The sequence below is a fragment of the Jaculus jaculus genome, chromosome 1 (genome assembly GCF_020740685.1).
Source record: "Jaculus jaculus isolate mJacJac1 chromosome 1, mJacJac1.mat.Y.cur, whole genome shotgun sequence".
NCBI lineage: Eukaryota > Metazoa > Chordata > Mammalia > Rodentia > Dipodidae > Jaculus > Jaculus jaculus.
In genome coordinates this window covers 177968040-177986844 of record NC_059102.1, presented here as the reverse complement: position 1 = coordinate 177986844, position 18805 = coordinate 177968040, and the positions used below count along the sequence as shown (strand labels likewise).

Below are 18805 nucleotides of genomic sequence, written 5' to 3'. Positions count from 1 at the left end.
GGTTAAGCGCTTGCCTGTGAAGCCTAAGGACCCCGGTTCGAGGCTCGGTTCCCCAGGTCCCACGTTAGCCAGATGCACAAGGGGGCGCACGCGTCTGGAGTTCGTTTGCAGAGGCTGGAAGCCCTGGCGCGCCCATTCTCTCTCTCTCCCTCTATCTGTCTTTCTCTCTGTGTCTGTCGCTCTCAAATAAATAAATAAAATTAAAAAAAAAAAGAGTGGGGAGGGAGGGAATTACCATGGGATATATTTTATAATCATGGAAAATGTTAATAAAAATTAAAAAAAAAAAGAGTGACAGAGAGAGAGAATGGGCTCGTCTGGGCCTCCAGCCACTTAAACGAACTCCAGACGCATGCACCCCCTTGTGCATCTGGCTAACGTGGGTCCTGGGGAATCGAGCCTCGAACCGGGGTCCTTAGGCTTCACAGGCAAGTGCTTAACCACTAACCCATCTCTCCAGCCCTGGAATATTCTGCAAATAGGGTTTTTGCTATGGGCAAACATCTAAGATTTGCTTAGATACATCTAATTTCTGGCTTTGAGGAACAGCTTTACAATTTCTAGCTGCTGGTACAAGGCCACTTGGCACTAGCTAGGTACTGGTGAATTGGGTTGGCTGAGGACAGTTCTGAGCCAAGAGGAGGAACAATGTGTTTTTACAAGGCTTTAGATTCTGAAGGTTTGTGCTTTTTAAAATTGCTATTATTATCAATTATTTTTGTTTTTTTGAGATAGAGTCTCACTCTAGTCCAGGCTCACCTTGAATTCACTATGTAGTTTCAGGCTGGCCTTGAATTTACAGCGTTCCTCCTTCCTGAGCCTCCTGAGTGCTGGAATTGAAGGCGTATGCCACACCTGGTGCTTTGTGCTTTTTCCTCTGAATTGGGCTCTTCATTATCTTTCACCACTCTTTTTGGTTTTGTCCCCTTCACTGGGATCTTTACAAAAAATGTGCTTCAGGCTGGAGGAATGACTTAGTGGTTAAGGCGCTTGCCTGCAAAGTCAAAAGACCCAGGTTTGACCCTTCAGGAAATGTAAGCCAGATGCACAAGGTGGCACATGGTTCTGGGGTTTGTTTGCAGTGGCTGAAGGCCCTGTAATACCCTCTCTCTCTCTCTCATATAAAAATAAAAAACATATGCTTGGCTGACTGGACATTCTTTGTTTCTAACTCCACTTCTTGCCTCTGGGTGTTTGTGTGGAACCTGGGATATAATTTCTTTAAACTTTTTTTTTTTTTTTAATGAGAAAGAGAGATTGAGGAGGGGGGATTGGCACACCATGGTCTCCAGCCACTGCACTAGAACTTCAGACATGTGCGCCACATTGTGTGTCTGGCTTATGTGAGATCTGGGGCATCAAATATGGGTCCTTAGGTTTTGCAGGCAAGAGCATTAACCACTAAACCATCTCTTCAGCCCTGGGATTAAATTTTATGTATAGTAGACAAAAACTCTACTGCAGAGCCGTGGTGGTTTAAATGTAAACTGTCCCCATAGATTCATGTGTTCGAGTACTTAATCCCAAATTGGTGGTGCTGTTCAGGAATATTATAGACCCTTTAGAAGGCGGGCCTTGCTGGGAGTGGGCCTTGAGGTTCTGCAGCCCAGCCCTCCTTGCTCTCTTCACTTCTCTGCTGCTGTGAAGATGTGATGCTGGCTGTCTGCTCCTGCCATACTTTCCCTTGAAATTGTGAGTTGAAAGGAAGCCTTCCTACCAGAAGCTACTTTTCATCTGGTATTTTGTTTCAGCTATGAGAAAAAACTGATACAGAGTTATATCCCAGCCCCCTCTTATATTCACCATGCTTAGCAAAGAAGTTGAAAGCGAGTCAAAGAAAAGACTTCTTGCCAGGCGTGGTGGCGCATGGCTTTAATCCCAGCACTCGGGGGGCCGAGGTAGGAGGATGGCTGTGAGTTCGAGGCCGCCCTGAGACTCCATAGTGAATTACAGGTCAGCCTGGGCTAGAGTGAGACCCTACCTCAAGGGAAAAAAAAAGTCTTCTTACTTCCAAAAGGGATGCTGAATTTCAGGAAAAATATCACATGGGTCCTACAGAATTTGCAGTCTATTTAGGGACATGAAGTTGCTGAGGGCCAAAGTGTGTGATAAGTGCAATCAGAGAAAAAAAATGATTGTGAGGGCTACAGTTTAGAGCTGAGAGTGCTTAGAGGAAGCCAGAATTGGACTGAGGTTTGAAGTAGAGCAAATTCATTGATTGATTAATCAATTCATTTACTTATTCTTTTATCTCACCACTCTCTTATCTGGCCAATATTTTTTCCTTGAGACAAGGTCTTCTAACATACTCCAAACTGACCTCAAACTCATGATCCTCCTACCTTGAATGTTGAGATTACAGGTGTGTGATTTCATGCCTGGCAAACATTCCATTATCATTATTATTTAACTAATTTTTTTTTTCGAGGTAGGGTCTTGCTTAGCCTACCATAACCTGGAATTTATTATGTAATCTCAGGCTGGCCTCAAATTCATAGTGATCCTTCTTCCTCTTCCTCCTGTTGCTGGGATTTAAGGTGTGTGCCACCACACTTGGCTAAGAAGACCATTTAAAACGGGTCATGAGAGGTTCATGTGTTTTGCGCTATATTCATGTACTGTAGAAGTTGATTTTTAGAGCCGGGGTGCTGGCACATGCCTGTAATCACCAGCAAGTGGGAGGCACAGGGAGAAGCACCACTGCAAGGTTGAGGCTGGCCTGAGCCACACAGTGACTTCCAGGCCAGCTGGCATGGCACAGTGAGATCCTTCCTCAAAAGATTAAACAGAGGGCTGGAGAGATGGTTTAGCAGTTAAGCGCTTGCCTGTGAAGCCTAAGGACCCCGGTTCGAGGCTCGGTTCCCCAGGTCCCACGTTAGCCAGATGCACAAGAGGGCGCACGCGTCTGGAGTTCGTTTGCAGAGGCTGGAGCCCTGACATACCCATTCTCTCTCTCTCTACCTGCCTATTTCTGTATCTCTCTCTCTCTCTCAAATAAATAAATAAAAATAAAAAATATATATATAAAGATTAAACGGAATGTCTGTGAAGATGCCTCAACAGGTAAGAGAACTTGTTGTACAAGCATGAGGACCTAAGTTCGACTCCCAGCACTTCCATAAGAAGCTGAGCATGGCTGCACGTGCTGTAACTCCAATGCTGAAGTGGGTGGAGACAGGTGGATCACTGGGGCTTGTAAGTCAGCCAGTCTAACTAAAAATGGTCAGTGCTAGGTTCCATGAGAAATAGAGAGTGGAAGAAAGATAGAGGACCCTCCTCATGGGAGGCGTGTACTACACAGATCTCTGGTGATTGGATATTTGGGTTACTTTTTCCCTCTTTCCTTTTCAGGGATACAAGGTTGTCCCTGTTTGGTAAGTCAAGGTCCTATCAGCCTTTCAGCATGATTTTCCTATGTTTCTGCTCTCTACGAGAGTCTGATTGACAAAGAACACATTGCCTGTAGCAGGGTCACAAGATCGTCATTGGTTCTAGCACTGAGAACTGAAGGAAAGGCAAAAGTCAGTGACCTTCAACATGAATCAGTGTTTTTTTTTGTTTATTGTTTTTGGAGGTAGGGTCTCACTCTAGCTCAGGCTGACCTGGAATTCACTATGTAGTCTCATGGTGGCTTTGAACTCATGACACTCCTTCTACCTCTGCCTCCCAAGTGCTGTGATTAAAGCTGTGCACCACCATGCCTGGTTCTGTTTATTTGAGGTAGGGTCTTACTGTAGCCCAGGTGGCCTGAAATTCACTATGTAGTGTCAGGGTGGCCTGGAACTCCCAAGTGCTTGGATTAAAGGCCTGTGCCACTGTGCCCAGAAAAATCCATGTTTTTAACACAGACATGATCTCCCACACTATTGGCGTCTTTCTTGTTAAAATAATTTACTTACTTGCGCGTGTGTGTTTGTGTGTATGCATACATGGGTGTGCCAGAGCCTCTTGCATTGCAAATGAACACCAGATATGTGCTCCACTTTCTTTCTTTCTTTCTTTTTTTCCTTTTTTTGAGGTAGGGTTTCACTGTAGCTCAGGCTGATCTGAAATTCATTATGTAGTCAAAGGGTGGCCTCAAACTCACGGAAATCCTCCTCCTACATCTGCCTTCAAAGTGTTGGGATTAAAGACATGTGCCACCACACCTGGCTCCCTCTCTTCTTAAAGATTTTAATTTATTTAGGTAGGGTCTTGCTCTAGTCCTGGCTGACTTGGAATTCACTCTATAGTCTTGGGCTGGCCTTGAACTCACAGTGACACTCCTACCTCTACCTCCCAAGTGCTGGGATTAAAGGTGTGTACCACCACACCTAGCTTATTCTTTTTTTTTTTTTTTTTTCAGGTAGGGTTTCACTCTGGTCCAGGCTGACCTGGAATTAACTCTGTAGTCTCAGGGTGGCCTTGAACTCATGGCGATCCTCCTCCTATCTCTGCCTCCTGAGTGCTGGGATTAAAGGCGTGCGCCACCATGCCAGGCAAACCTGGCTATTTTAAAAAAATTATTTATTTATTTGAGACAAAAAAACAGATAGACAGAAAGAGGCCAGCAGAGAGAGTGAATAAGGGTGTTCCAGGGCCTCCTGCCACTGTAAATGAACTCCAGACACATGTGCTACTTTGTACATATGGCTTTATGTGGGAGCTGGGGAATCAAACTGGGGCTTTCAGGCTTTGGAATTAAGTACCTTCAGTGGCTGAGCCATCTCTCCAGCCCACCCCCCCTTTTTTTTTAATAAATAAATAAATTAATTAATTAATTTATTTGAGAGCGATAGACACAGAGAGAAAGACAGATAGAGGGAGAGAGAGAGAATGGGCGCGCCAGGGCTTCCAGCCTCTGCAAACGAACTCCAGATGCGTGCGCCCCCTTGTGCATCTGGCTAACATGGGACCTGGGGAACCGAACCTCGAACTGGGGTCCTTAGGCTTCACAGGCAAGCGCTTAACCGCTAAGCCATCTCTCCAGCCCCCCACCCCCTTTTTTTGAAGGTCTCACTATGTAGCCCTGGAAGGTATAGAATTTTGTATGCAGACCAGGCTGGCGCTAAACAAGATCTCCTTGCCTCCTGCATGCTGAGATTAAAGATGTAAACCATCATACCCAACTGAGTGACCCTCCTTTAATGTCACTCCAGCATGCTGACATGACATGATGCAGCTGACCACCTATGTATGCTAATGAGTGACCATCAGAAATGACTGATTTCCTTCTGTTCATCTAATACCATGCAGAAAACAGTTAAAGGAAACTGAGTAGAGAGAAAAAACTTTAATCATGGAGTTAAAATTTTACATAACTTTTGTTGAATATAAATACGTAGCATCAAATTCAAATTCTGGGTAGTACATGTACTGCTTCCTGCGTGTGGGGATCCCTCACGTTGAGAAATCCTGACGGACGACAGTCTGACTGATCATCCACTACTTGGGAGTTTTGACACGAGACCTTTATGTAGCACACCCCCAACACATGTTTAAAACAAAGACTGAGCTTCCAAACCTGATATGCTTCTAACTTTAGAGAGAACATCTATTGGTTACAATGAGGTATGTCATGGCCCAGTTTTGTAAGCACAGGCCTCAGTTTCTGAGAAAGGCTTTTCTGTACAACATCATAAAATTTTGCCTTAGGGAAAAAAACAAATTCATGAGGTATGCATCTGAGGACATTGCATAGCTTAAGTACAAGTGCAGGTCGGTGCATGGTGAACCCACAAGCCTGTACACTACAAACAAATGCAGTTTCCAGCCTTAGATTTCTCCCTTCGAAATGTGTGCATCACCCAAACCCTGGTGGAGGGCTGGGGCCGCAGTTCAGTGGTACACCACTTGCTTAGCACTGAAAAGAAAACAAGAAAAAAGGACCCTCCCCCCTCAAAACAACAAAACCTCTTGAGGAAGCACCTGTATGGCACTGCCAAAGCGTGCCTACGGGTATGTGAATATGTGCAAGGATGAGTGCACCACCACAGTGGCATGGTCCCTCCTGGCATCAGGACATCTACTCCTAGGCCATGGGGGCTTCAGGTCTGGAGCTGGCGCTAGGCTGGAGCATGAGCCTTTCTTTGGGGAGCACGATGCCGAGAAGCTTGTCTTCTCACTCTGCACAAAAAAGATAGAGTAAAATTCACTTTCTTTTGCAAGTTTTCTATCTTTCATTCTTTTTTTTTTTTTTTTGAGGTAGGGTCTCACAGTAGCCCAGGCTGTCCTGGCATTCACTATGTAGGCTCAGGCTGGCCTTGAACTCACAGTGATCTTCCTACCTCTGCTTCCCAGAGCGCTGGAATTGAAGGTGTGTGCCACTATGCCCGGCCTCTGTTGCAATTTTCTAAGGTATAGTGAGGGTTGAGGTTGGCTTTACTAACAGTTAAAAGTGTTTTCCTTTCCTCGCCAAATACTGAAGTAGGGCTGGAGAGATGGCTTAGTGGTTAAGCGCTTGCCTATGAAGCCTAAGGACCCCAGTTCGAGGCTCGGTTCCCCAGGTCCCACGTTAGCCAGATGCACAAGTGGGCGCACGCGTCTGGAGTTCGTTTGCAGTGGCCGGAAGCCCTGGCGTGCCCATCCTCTCTCTCTCCCTCTATCTGTCTTTCTCTCTGTGTCTGTCACTCTCAAATAAATAAATAAAAAATGAACAAATACTGAAGTAGTCAGCACTGTGGCAAGACAGAAGTGACTCAAACATCTACCCTAGTTTTCAGCCAAGGAAAGGTCTATGGGCAACATTCTACTTGGCCTAAGAAGTGGAGGGACTGTTTTATAAACTGACCAGAAAAAAGACACATGGAGGAGAAACTTGGTCTATTTTCCCAGCACATTTTGAAGCAGCGCAAGGCACTTACGCCATGGGACCCACTCAGTCTTGGACTTCCAGCCTCCAGAAATGTGAGCTAGCTGTCTTTCCTTTACAAATTACCTAGTGTTAGACATTCTGTTATAGCAATAGAAAATGGACAAGACACTAGCACACCTGGGTATTTAGTGATCAGTGGTAATCACTGTGACATCCATGTGTTGTAAACATTGCTGAAGGCTGAGAACTACTATATCGTGCCCTCTGTTTTACCCGGTATGCTGCCATGGAGCTACAAAATAATGGCAGCAGTCAAATGCTTGCTAAATAAAATTAAATCCTTGGTGGCAAGCTTTTCACTCTAGGTGGGCTGCTTCTGATCCTGCAGTACTTTGTGGTTTGGGTATGAGGTTGAAAAACTGCCTTAGATGTTTATTGGGGCAGAATAAATAAATATCAGAAGGTAAAATGGTGGACCCTGGCACCATCTTTCCAAATTACATCATTTATTTGAAAATTCATTAAGCTGGATGTGGTGGCACATGCCTGTAATCTTAGCACTTAGGAAAAAGAGATCATCCTAAATTCGAGGCCAGCTAGGGCTATATAGCAAGTTCCAGTCTAGCCAGAGCTATGTAATGAGACCCTTCCTCAAAAGAATAAAAGAGGGAAGAAGGATTAGGTAAAACTGGACTGGAGAGAAAGTTCAATGGCTAAAGGTGCCTGCTTGCAAAGCCTGACGGCTCAGGTTCGACTCCCCAGTACCTACGGAAGAAGCCAGCTGCACCAAAGGCATCTGGAGTTCAGTTGTAGCGGCAAGAGGCTTACTGCTCCATTCCCTCTCTCTGTCTGCTTGCCAATAAATAAACAAAAATATTAACAAAAATGCAAGTAATTAGCTAGGATTTCTGATCGTGTATGCATAAGGTAAGCTGAAGTACCTGGATTCTGTCTTTATTCTTAGCTGAAGCCAGGCTGGTCAGTGGTGGCTCCAGAGAGGTACCTTTGTCTCTTCCAGCTACCTGTGTCTAAAATAAAGAAACAAATAAGTAAACAAATATATAATTAGCAGGCAAGACACACGAATAACAGTTCAAAAGGAAGCCAGAAGGGCTGGAGATATGGCTTAGCAGTTAAGGTGCTTGCCTGCAAAGCCTTAGTAAAGCCAGATGCACAAGGTAGTTCATGCATCAGGTTTATTGCACTCAGGTTTATTGGGTGCCTACTGCATGCAGGTGCTTTAATCTCACATCTAATGCTCACAACCACCACAGGAGGCAGGTATCAGCACCTCAGTGTTGCACATACAACAACAAAGTGGTCAAGTCAGTCATGCAATATAGACTGAGCACCCTTGCCAGAAATGTTTAGAACCAGAAGGGGTTTAGATTTCAGATTTATTTCTGATTTTGGAATATATATATATTTGAGATATCTTGGAGATGGGATCCCACCGTAAACATAAAGCTCACTTACATTTCATTTGTGCACTTATACACATGGCCTGCTTACTTTATATAATGGTTTTTGTATTTTATTTATTTATTTGAGAGAGATACAGAGAGACATGCCAGTGCCTCTAGCCACTGCAAACAAACTCCAGATGCATGCACTCCTAGTGCATCGGGCTTTAAGTGGGTACTGGTGAATTGAACCTGGCTTTGCAGGCAAGGAACTTAACTGCTAAGCCATCTATCCAGCCCATAATGTTTTTTGTTGTTGTTTTCAAGGTAGGGTTTCACTCTAGCCCAGGCTGACCTGGAACTCACTCTGTAGTCCCAGGCTGACCTCAAACTCACAGCGATACTCTGACCTCTGTGTTTCAAGGGCTGGGATTAAAGGCATGTATCACTGTGTCCGGCTGTTTCATAATGTCTTGCATGAAACCAGCCTTGTGGTATGGATCTTTCCACTTGTGTCACATTGTCTCTCAGAGTTTCAGATTTTGGAGCCAGGCATGGTGGTGCATGTCCATAATAGCAGCACTTGGGAGACGGAGGCAGGAGAATAAGTTCAAGGTCATTCTTGGTTGCATATTGAGTTTGAGGCCAGTTTAGGCTACATGAGAACTTGTCTTTAAAAAAAAAAAAAAGACCAGGCATGTTAGTGAACACTTTTAATTCCAGCACTCGGGAGGCAGAGGTAGGAGGATTATCATGAGCTCGAGGCCACCCTAAGATTACATAGTGAATTCCAGGTCAGCCTAGTCTATAGCCAGAGCCTACCTCAGAAACAAAAAAGGGGGGTGCTGGAGTGATGGCTTAGTGGTTAAGGTGTTTGTCTATAATGCCAAAGTACCCTGGTTAGATTCTCCAGGACCCATGTAAGCCAGATGCACAAGGTGGTGCATGTGTCTGGAGTTTGCAGTGGCTGGAGACCTCTCTCTCTGACTCTCTCAAATAAACAACACTTTAAAAAAAAAAAGTTGGGTGTGGTGGAGCATGCCTTTACTCCCAGCACTTGGGAGGCAGAGAGGTAGGAAGATTACTGTGAGTTTGAGGCCACCCTAAGACTACATTGTAAATTCCAGGTCAGCCTGAAGTAGAGTGAGACTGTATCTTGAAAAACCACACACATGCGTGCACGCACACACACACACGACAGACCAAAAAAGAAAAAAAGAAAAAAGACACAAAAGTTCAGATTTTGGATAAACAAACTACAGATGCATGTGCCACCTTGTATGTCTGGCTTATGTGGAGTCCTGGGGAATTGAACCTGGGTCCTTTGGTTTCACACGCAAATGCCTTAACCACTAAGCCATCTCTCCAGCCCTTTATTTGATTTTTTAAAAATATTTTATTTATTTATTACAGTCAGAGAGAGAATGGGCACTCCAGGGCTTCTAGCCACTGCAAACAAACTCTAGATGCATGTGCTATTATAAGCATCTGGCTTATGTGGGACCTAGAGAATTGAACCTGGGTCCTTATGCCTTGCAGGCATGCAACTTAACCACTAAGCCATCTCTCCAGCTCCCCTTGTTTTTTTTTTTTTTTTTTTGGTTTTTCGAAGTAGGGTCTCAGGCTGACCTGGAACTCACTATGGAGTCTCAGGTTGGCCTTGAACTCACGGCGATCCTCCTACCTCTGCCTCCCGAGTGCTGGGATTAAAGGCGTGCGCCACCACACCTGGCTCCCCTTGTATTTTTTTTTTTTAAGGTAAGGTCTCATTCTAGTCCAGGCTGAACTGGAATTCATTATGCAGCCTCAGGCTGGATTTGAACTCATGGCAATTCTCTTCAGCCTCCCAAGTCCTGGGATTAAAGGTGTGCGCCACCATGCCCTGCTCTTTTTTTAAAAAAATTTATTTATCTATTTATTATTTATCTACTTATGAGAGAAAGACAGAAAGAGAGAGAATGGGCACACCAGGGCTTCCAGCCACTGCAAACGAACTCCAGAAGCTTGCGCCCCCTTGTGCATCTGCTTTACGCAGGTACTGGCAAATTGAATCCTGGTCCTTATACTTTGCAGGCAAGTGCCTTAACTGTTGAACCACCTCTCCAGCACTTTTGTTTGTTTTTGAGACAGGGTCTCACTCTAGTCCAGGCTGACCTGGAACCACTTCATAGCCCAGGCTATTCTTTTTTGGGGAGGCATCTTTTTTTATTGACAATTTCCATTATTGTAAACAATATCTCATGGTAATGCCCCCCTCTCCACACTTCCCCTCCACTCCCCATCATATCCCCTCCCCCTCCCAATCAGTCTCTCTTTTATTTTGATGTCATGATCTTTTCCTCCTACTATGATGGTGTTGCAGTCAGGTTCACATTGCTGGTAGAAATCACCCAACCAAGAAAAGCTTCTTGGAAAAAGAGGCTTATTTTGGCTTTCAGGCTCGAGGGGAAGCTCCACAATGGCAGGGGAAAACAATGGCATGAGCAGAGGGTGGACATAACCCCTGGCCAACATAAGGTGGACCACAGCAACAGGAGAGTGTGCCAAAAACTGGCATGGAGAAACAGGCTATAAAGCCCATAAGTCAGCCCCCATCAATACACTGCCTCCAGGAGGCTTTAATTTCCAATTGCCATCAGCTAGGGAACATAGCATCCAGAACACCTAAGTTTATGAGGGACACCTGAATCAAACCACGACAGATGGTCTTGTGTAGGTAGTGTCAGGCACTGTGAGGTCATGAATATGCAGGGCATTTTGTGTCTGCACGTTGTACGGAGACCTGCCCTTCCTTTGGCTCTTACATTCTTTTTGCTACCTCTTCCACAATGGACCCTGAGCCATGGAAGGTGTGCTAGAGATAAATGCAATGCTGAGCACTCCTCTGTCACTTCTTCTCAGCACCATGGTGTCTTCTGAGACATCCTAAGGTCACTACCATCTAAAAAGAGAAGGTTCTCTATCCAAAAGTGAGAGTAACATTAATATATGGGTATAAACATTAAGAGAAGTGCTTACTGGGCAGTTTGATGAGCATAGTATATACATTTAGCCAGACAGCAGCAGATGTTACACCCCTAGGACTCATGACTACCCCTATTGTAGGCTTTCAGTATCAGGGATGGATTTCCTCCCTTAGAGCAGGCCTCTAGTTCAATTAGAGGGCAGCTAGTTTACCCCATAACAGATGTGTCACTATTGTGCCCATTGGCTCATTTGGCCTGGCTGGTCAAATGAGTGTTCACTGTTGAATATCTTCACTGGTGCTTTCTCTCTCTCCCATTGAACTGCATGCAGTGTAGCTTTTTTTTTTTTCCAGCTTTCTGTCAGCTGATCTACATAGAGGAAGTTTTCAGCTCAACTCCAGCAGGATCTTTCAGTGACCTTGTAGGCCATAATGTGGAGTCTTCAGCAACAGGGTGTTACCAACTATTCCTGGTGGGAAACCAAGGGCCTCGGCAATGGCCTGTAATGTTTGGGGGTATCAGGGACCTCCTTGGCCAACAACTCACTGGAAGGTATCCTGTCCCTGGCACTGAAAAATTTCCTAGTAACAATCTATGGCTCATGTATATTCAATTTTCCAAAAAAGCAGGTTTCCATATGACTTATTTATATCCTCTTAGATTTTGCTTAGCCCTCCCTCCACCTTTCCTTTACTCAGTCTCTTCCCCTGACCTCACTTAGGCCTTTTCACCCCCATTAATCTGTTCTTCTACTTATGTATATACACCATCCTACTAAGTCCCCCGTCCCTCTCCTACTATTCCCTTTATATCTCCTTTCTAGCTGACTGGCCTCTGCTACTGAGTTTTCTTCCTACTCACACAGAAGTCCAGTCATCTGTAGCTAGGATCCACATATGAGAGAAAACATGTGATGTTTGGCCTTCTGGGCCTGGGTTACCTCACTTAGTATAATCCTTTCCAGATCCATTCATGTTCCTGCAATTTTCATAACTTCATTTTTATTTACCACTGAATAGAACTCTATTATGTAAATGTGCCACATCTTTATTATCCACTCATCAGCTGAGGAACATCTAGGCTGGTTCCATTTCCCAGCTATTATGAATACAGCGGCAATAAACATGGATGAGCAAGTATTTCTAAGATAGTGAAACGAGTCCTTAGGATATATGCCTGGGAGTGGTATACATGGGTCATATGGTAGATCCATTTTTAGCTGCCTTAGGAACTTCCACACTGATTTCCACAATAGCTGGGCCAGACTGCATTCCCACCAACAGTGTAGGGGAGTTCCTCTTTTTCCGCATCCTCACCAGCATTTATGGTCATTTGTTTTCATGATGGTAGCTAATCTGACAGGAGTGAGATGGCATCTCAACATAGTTTTAATCTACATTTCCCCGATGACTAGGGATGTAAAACTGTTTTTTAGATGTTTACATGCCATCTGTATTTCTTCTTTTGAAAACTCTCAATTTAGTTCCATAGCCCATTTTTCTTCTTTTATGGGAGGAAGGGATTTATTTCAGCTTACAGATCCAGGGGAAAGTTCCATCAATGGCAGAAGAAGTTGGCCCCCTTTCACAGAATCCAAGCAGAAGAAGAGCACCACAAGCAACCACAAAATCCCATAGCCCATTTTTTTAATTGGGTTGTTTGATTTCTTTTTTTTTTTTAATTTTTAAAATTTTTTAATTTTTATTAGCATTTTCCATGATTATAAAAAAATCCCGTGTTAATTCCCTCCCTCCCCCCTGATTTCTTTTTTTTAAAAATATATACACTGTTTAAGATGTAAATTATTCTTTTATTTATTTATTTATTTATTTATTTATTTGGGAGCAACAGACACAGAGAGAAAGACAGGTAGAGGGAGAGAGTGAGAATGGGCACGCCAGGGCTTCCAGCCTCTGCAAACGAACTCCAGATGCGTGCACCCCCTTGTGCATCTGGCTAACGTGGGACCTGGGGAACCGAGCCTCGAACCGGGGTCCTTAGGCTTCAAAGGCAAGCGCTTAACCACTAAGCCATCTCTCCAGCCCTCATTTCTTATTATTTAATTTTTGGAGTTCTTTGTATATCCTAGATATTAATCCTCTATCAGATATATAGCTGGCAAAGATCTTGTTTCATTCTGCAGGGTGCGTCTTTGCTCTATTCACAGTGTTCTTTGCCATACAAAAGTTGTATAATTTCATGAAGTCCCAGTGGCTAATCTGTGGTTTTATTTCCTGAGCAATTGGGTTATATTCAGAAAGTCTTTGCCAAGGCCAACATGTTGAAGGGTTTCCTCTACTTTTTCCTCTAGTAGTTTCAGAGTTTCAGGTCTGATATTAAGGTCTTTGATCCATTTGGACTTAATTCTTATGCATGGAGAGAGATAAAGATCTCTTTTCATCCTTCTACAGATATATATCCAGTTTTCCTAGCACCATTTGCTGAAGAGGCTATCTTTTCTCCAATGAGTATTTTTGATACTTTTGTCAAAGATCAGGTGGCTATAGCTACTCGGACTTACATCTGGGTCCTCTATTCTGTTCCAATGATCTATATGCCTGTTTTTTTTTTTTGTGTGTGTGCCAGTACCATGCTGTTTTTGTTACTATGGCTCTGTAGTATAGGTTAAAATCAGGTATGGTGATACTACCAGCCTTATTTTTGTTTCCCAAAATTGTTTTAGATATTCAAGACTTTTTGTGCTTCCAAATGAATTTATTGTTTTTTCTATTTCCATGAAGAATGCCATTGGGATTTTTTATAACCAATATGTACAATTTATTTATTTATTTTTAATTAACAACTTCCATGATTGTAGCCATTGGAATTTTGATGGGGATTGCATTAAATGTGTAGATTGCTTTTGGTAAGATTGCCATTTTCACAATATTGATTCTTACAATCCAGGAACAAGGAATGTCTTTCCATCTCCTAGTGTCGTCTGTAATTTCTTGCTTGAGTCTTAAACTTTTTAAAAATTCTTTTCATTTTTATTATTTTTTTATCTTTTCACAATTTTTATTAACATTTTCCATGATTATAAAAAGTATCCCATGGTAATACCCCCCCACTTTCCCCTTTGAAATTCCATTCTCCATTATATTACCTCCCCATCTCCATCATTCTACTTACATATATACAATATATATATACCTATTAAGTCTTTTAAACTTTTCATTGTAGAGCTCCTTCACTTCCTTAGTTAGGTTTATTCCAAGGTAGTTTATTAATGTTTTTGATACAATCATGAATGGGAGTGATTCTCTGATTTCATCCTCTGTGTGTTTGTTGTTAGCATATAGGAAGGCTACTGATTTCTGTGTGTTTATTTTGTATCCTGCTACATGGCTGTAGGTGTTTTTTTAAATTTTTTAGAGTTTTATTCATTTATTTGAGAGAGAGAGAGAGAGATAGAGAGAGAGGGAGAGAGAGAGAGAGAGAGGGAGAGAATGGGCGTGCCAGGGCTTCTAGCCACTGCGAACGAACTCCAGACGCGTGCGCCCCCTTTGTGCATCTGGCTAACGTGGGTCCTGGGGAATCAAGCCTCGAACCGGGGTCCTTAGGCTTCACTGGCAAGTGCTTAACCGCTACGCCATCTCTCCAGCCCGGCTGTAGGTGTTTATCAGTTTGCTGGTAGAGTCTTTAGGGTCCTTTATGTATAGAATCATGTCATCTGCAAATAATAACTTGATCTCTTCCTTTGAATTTGTTTCCCATTTATGTGTGTCTCTTGCCTTATTGCTATTGTTAAGACTTCCAGTACTATATTAAATAAAAGTGGGGACAGTGGACACCCTTGTCTTGTTCCTGATTTTAGTTAAAAAAGCTTCAAGATTTTTCCATTTAGTAAAATGTTGGCTGTAGGCTTGTCATAAATAGCCTTTATTATGTTGAGATATGTTCCTTCTATTCCCAGTCTCTGTAGGACTTTTATCATGAAGGGATGTTGGATTTTGTCAAATGCTTTCTCTGTATCTAATGAGATGATCATGGGATTTTGGTCCTTCAGTCCATTTATATAATGTATTACATTTATTGATTTGTGTATGTTGAACCATCCCTACATCTCTGGATAAAGCCTACTAGGTTGGGGTGAATGATCTTTCTGATATAGTCTCTCTCTCTCTCCCTCTCTCTCTCTCTCTCTTTGTTTCAAGGTAAGGTCTCACTGTGGCTCAGGCTGACCTAGAATTAAGTATGTAGTCTTAGGGTAGCCTCGAACTCATGGCTATCCTCCTACCTCTGCCTCCCAAGTGCTGATATATTCTTGTATTATGTTTGCCAATATTTTGTTGAGAATTTTTGCATCTATGTTCATGAGGGAGATTGGGCTGTAATTTTCTTTTTTTGTTCTATCTTTGCCTGGTTTTGGTATCAGGGTGATGCTGGCTTTGTAGAAGGAGTTGGTAGAATTCTTTCTTTTTATATTTTATGGAAAAGTTTAAGAAGCATTGGTTTTAGTTCTTCCATGAAGGTCTAGTAAAATTCACCAGTGAGTCCATCTGGGCCTGGAATTTTTTTAACTGGGAATTTTTGATAACTGCGTGGATCTCCATACTTGTTATAGGTCTATTTAAGTGGTTAATATCATATTGATTTACTTTAGATAGGTCATATAAATCAAGAAAATCAGAAATTTCTTTCAGATTTTCAAACTTAGTGGAGTATATGTTCATTTTTTTTTTCTGGTTTGTTTTTTGAGGTAGTGTCTTCCTCTAGCCCAGGCTGACCTCTGCCTTCTAAGTGCTGGGATTAAAGGTGTGCACCACCACACCCGGCTGAGTATATGTTCTTGTAGTATGTCCCTATGGTTTTTTGATTTTCTCTGGTATCTGTTGTGATTGTGCCTTTTTCATTTCTAATTTTATTAATTTGTGTCACTTCTCTCTTTCTTTTGGTCAGATTTAAAAATTATTTATTGACTTCCGGTTAAGATGGCGGTGTAGGTACCACGCCAAAGCAGCCTGGGGGGAAAAAAAAGACCAAAAAACCTCAGCAAAATACACACTTTTACTAAAAAGTGAGGTGTATAGGAAACTGAAGCGGCAGCGGAGAAGTAGAAGAGTTCCAGAGCATCCAGAGCCCGCACAGGCGGGAAAAGCGGCTCCAGCAGCTCAGCCAACTGCCGTGGCCATGGCGCAGCAGAAAGCCACCAGGCTCGGCTTCAGCCGCAGGAAAAGCCAGGTGCGGGATTTTCCCCTCACACCGCGCTCTCCGCAACCTGGGAAACGTGAGGGGAGAGTGGCAGCGAGCAACGGAGGAGCAGACCACGAGGTAGAAGAACATGTGGAGCAGCGAGACAACCAGAGCAGCCGCGGCTCCCTCCCCTCCCCCACTGCCTGAGCCCAGCTCCAGCGAACACAGCAGCTTCCCGGGACCCGGCCACGCCAACTTGGGCTGACAGCGGGACCCAAGCAGGAGCAGAGTTCGGCAGCAACATCGGCAACTCTGGAACCTGTACCAGCGGCCCCAGCAGCAGCAGACCCAGGAGCGGCAGCAGTTCCAGCAGCGGGGGTGCTGATCTGCAGGGCCACAGTTGCCAGGCTTGGTTTGCCCCGCAGGAAAAGCTAGTGCCCAGCTCCAGAAATCAGAACAGCAGCCCGACGACCCAGGCAGCAACCTGAGACCAAAATCATCCAAGGTAACTGGGTTTGCACCAGGGAAGGGTCTCACTTGGTCACAAGCTGACTGGGATCCCTCAACAGACCAGAAATCTTAACCTCTGTGTTGACAGAGGATCTGGTTGTTATAATAACTACTCTGGCATACATACTTGGGGCTGTTTTTGACTGAATGGGTACAGTGTTTAGTTAACTTTTAGAATCTACCTGTGTTTAATTCCACTCAGCCTATTTGAATACTCCCATAGCAGGGAAACTCAACCCCTAGGAGCACCTTTGTAGATACTCTCAGAGTCTTAAGAGCCACATCTAACACCTTAAGCTCCTACCCTGAAAATATATAACATCTAATCAATTGATACAGCTAAGAATACCCAGCTAGCTAGAAAATCCAAGCATTAACTTAATCCAAGATGCAAAAATATATACATTATAACACAAGAAACACTAAAAAGCAAGACAATATAAATCCACCTAAAAATACTAATGCATCAGAAATGACCTCCAGTGAGAACGAGTTAGAGGAAATGCCTGAAAAAGATTTCAAAAGAATGATTGTAAATATGTTCAAAGAAGTCAGAGAACAAATCAAAGGAGTCAAAGAGGAACTTAAAGAGGAAATCAAAGGAATCAAAGAAGATGCAGGAAACCAATTTCATGAAATAAAGAAGGCAATGCAAGACATAAATAAGGAAATAGAAATAATAAAGAAAAACCAGTCAGAATTACTAGCAATGAAGAGCACAGTTAATGAAATAAAAAACTCTGTAGAAAATCTCACCAGTAGAATGGATGAAGGAGAGGACAGAATATCTAAGCAGGAAGACCAGGTGGCAGATCTAATACAGGCCAACAAAGAGAAAGACAAACTTATAGAAAAGTATGAGTGGGAATTTCAAGATATTCGGGACACTATGAAAAGATCAAATATTAGAATTCAGGGCATAGTAGAAGGAGAAGAATTTCACTCAAAAGGCATAGTAGGTGTCTTCAACAAAATCATAGAAGAAAATTTCCCCCAAATTGGGAAAGAGGTGCCAATACAGATACAGGAATCCTTTAGAACCCCAGCCAGACAAAACCTGGAAAGAACCTCTCCTCGCCATATTATAATCAAACTTCCAAACATACACACCAGAGAAAAATATTGAAAGCAGTTAGAGAGAAAAATCAAGTTACCTACAAAAGTAAGCCCATCAGGATTACAGCAGATTATTCAACACAAACTTTTAAAGCCAGAAGGGCTTGGGGTGATATATTCCAAGTTCTGAAAGATAACAACTGTCAACCAAGGTTACTTTATCCTGCAAAGTTATCCATTCAAATAGACGGAGAAATAAGGACATTCCATGACAAAAGCAGGTTAAAGGAGTATTTGAAGACAAAGCCAGCTCTACAGAAAATACTTGATAGAATCCTCCATGCTGAAGAAAAGGAAAAACACACATATAAGGAACCTAGAAAAAACAAGCAATACTCAAATACTAGTTAACAGAAGAGAGCACAGGTAGAACCAGAACCACAAAAAAAAAAAAGAAAAAAAAAAGGCAAACATAAATACACACCTTTCAATAATATCTCTTAATATCAACGGCCTCAAAGCCCCAACGAAAAGACATAGATTCGCAGACTGGGTTAAAAAGCATGATCCTACAATTTGTTGTCTCCAAGAAACTCACCTTTCTACAAAGAATAGACATTACCTTAGGGTGAAAGGTTGGAAGACGGTGTTTCAAGAAAATGGGCCTAGAAAACAAGCAGGGGTTGCTATCCTAATATCAGACAGGGTAGACTTTAGTCCAACGTTAGTCAAGAAAGATAAGGAAGGTCACTTTATATTGATTAAGGGCACACTCCAACAGGAGGACATTACAATCCTAAACATATATGCACCTAACAAGGGGGCTCCCAAATTTGTCAAACAAACACTATTAGAACTAAAGTCACAGATAACACCAAACACAGTGGTGGTGGGTGACTTTAACACTCCACTCTCATCAATTGACAGGTCATCCCGGGAAA

At 43.0% G+C, this 18805-nt stretch overlaps 1 protein-coding gene across 4 annotated transcripts in view; it reads right to left on the bottom strand.

Moving 5' to 3' along the window:
* Positions 1-5329: 5329 nt before the first annotated feature.
* Positions 5330-18805, bottom strand: part of Agbl2 (AGBL carboxypeptidase 2) — a 72527-nt gene continuing 59051 nt past the window's right edge. For all 4 annotated transcript variants that reach the window (XM_045161545.1, XM_045161519.1, XM_045161527.1 and 1 more), the window contains 2 exons: positions 7735-7821; positions 5330-6105 (listed from right to left, as the gene is read on the bottom strand). In XM_045161545.1, coding sequence (XP_045017480.1) covers positions 5932-6105; positions 7735-7821 — 261 coding nt within the window. In that variant the 3' untranslated portion in view covers positions 5330-5931. The remainder of the gene's footprint in view (positions 6106-7734; positions 7822-18805) is intronic.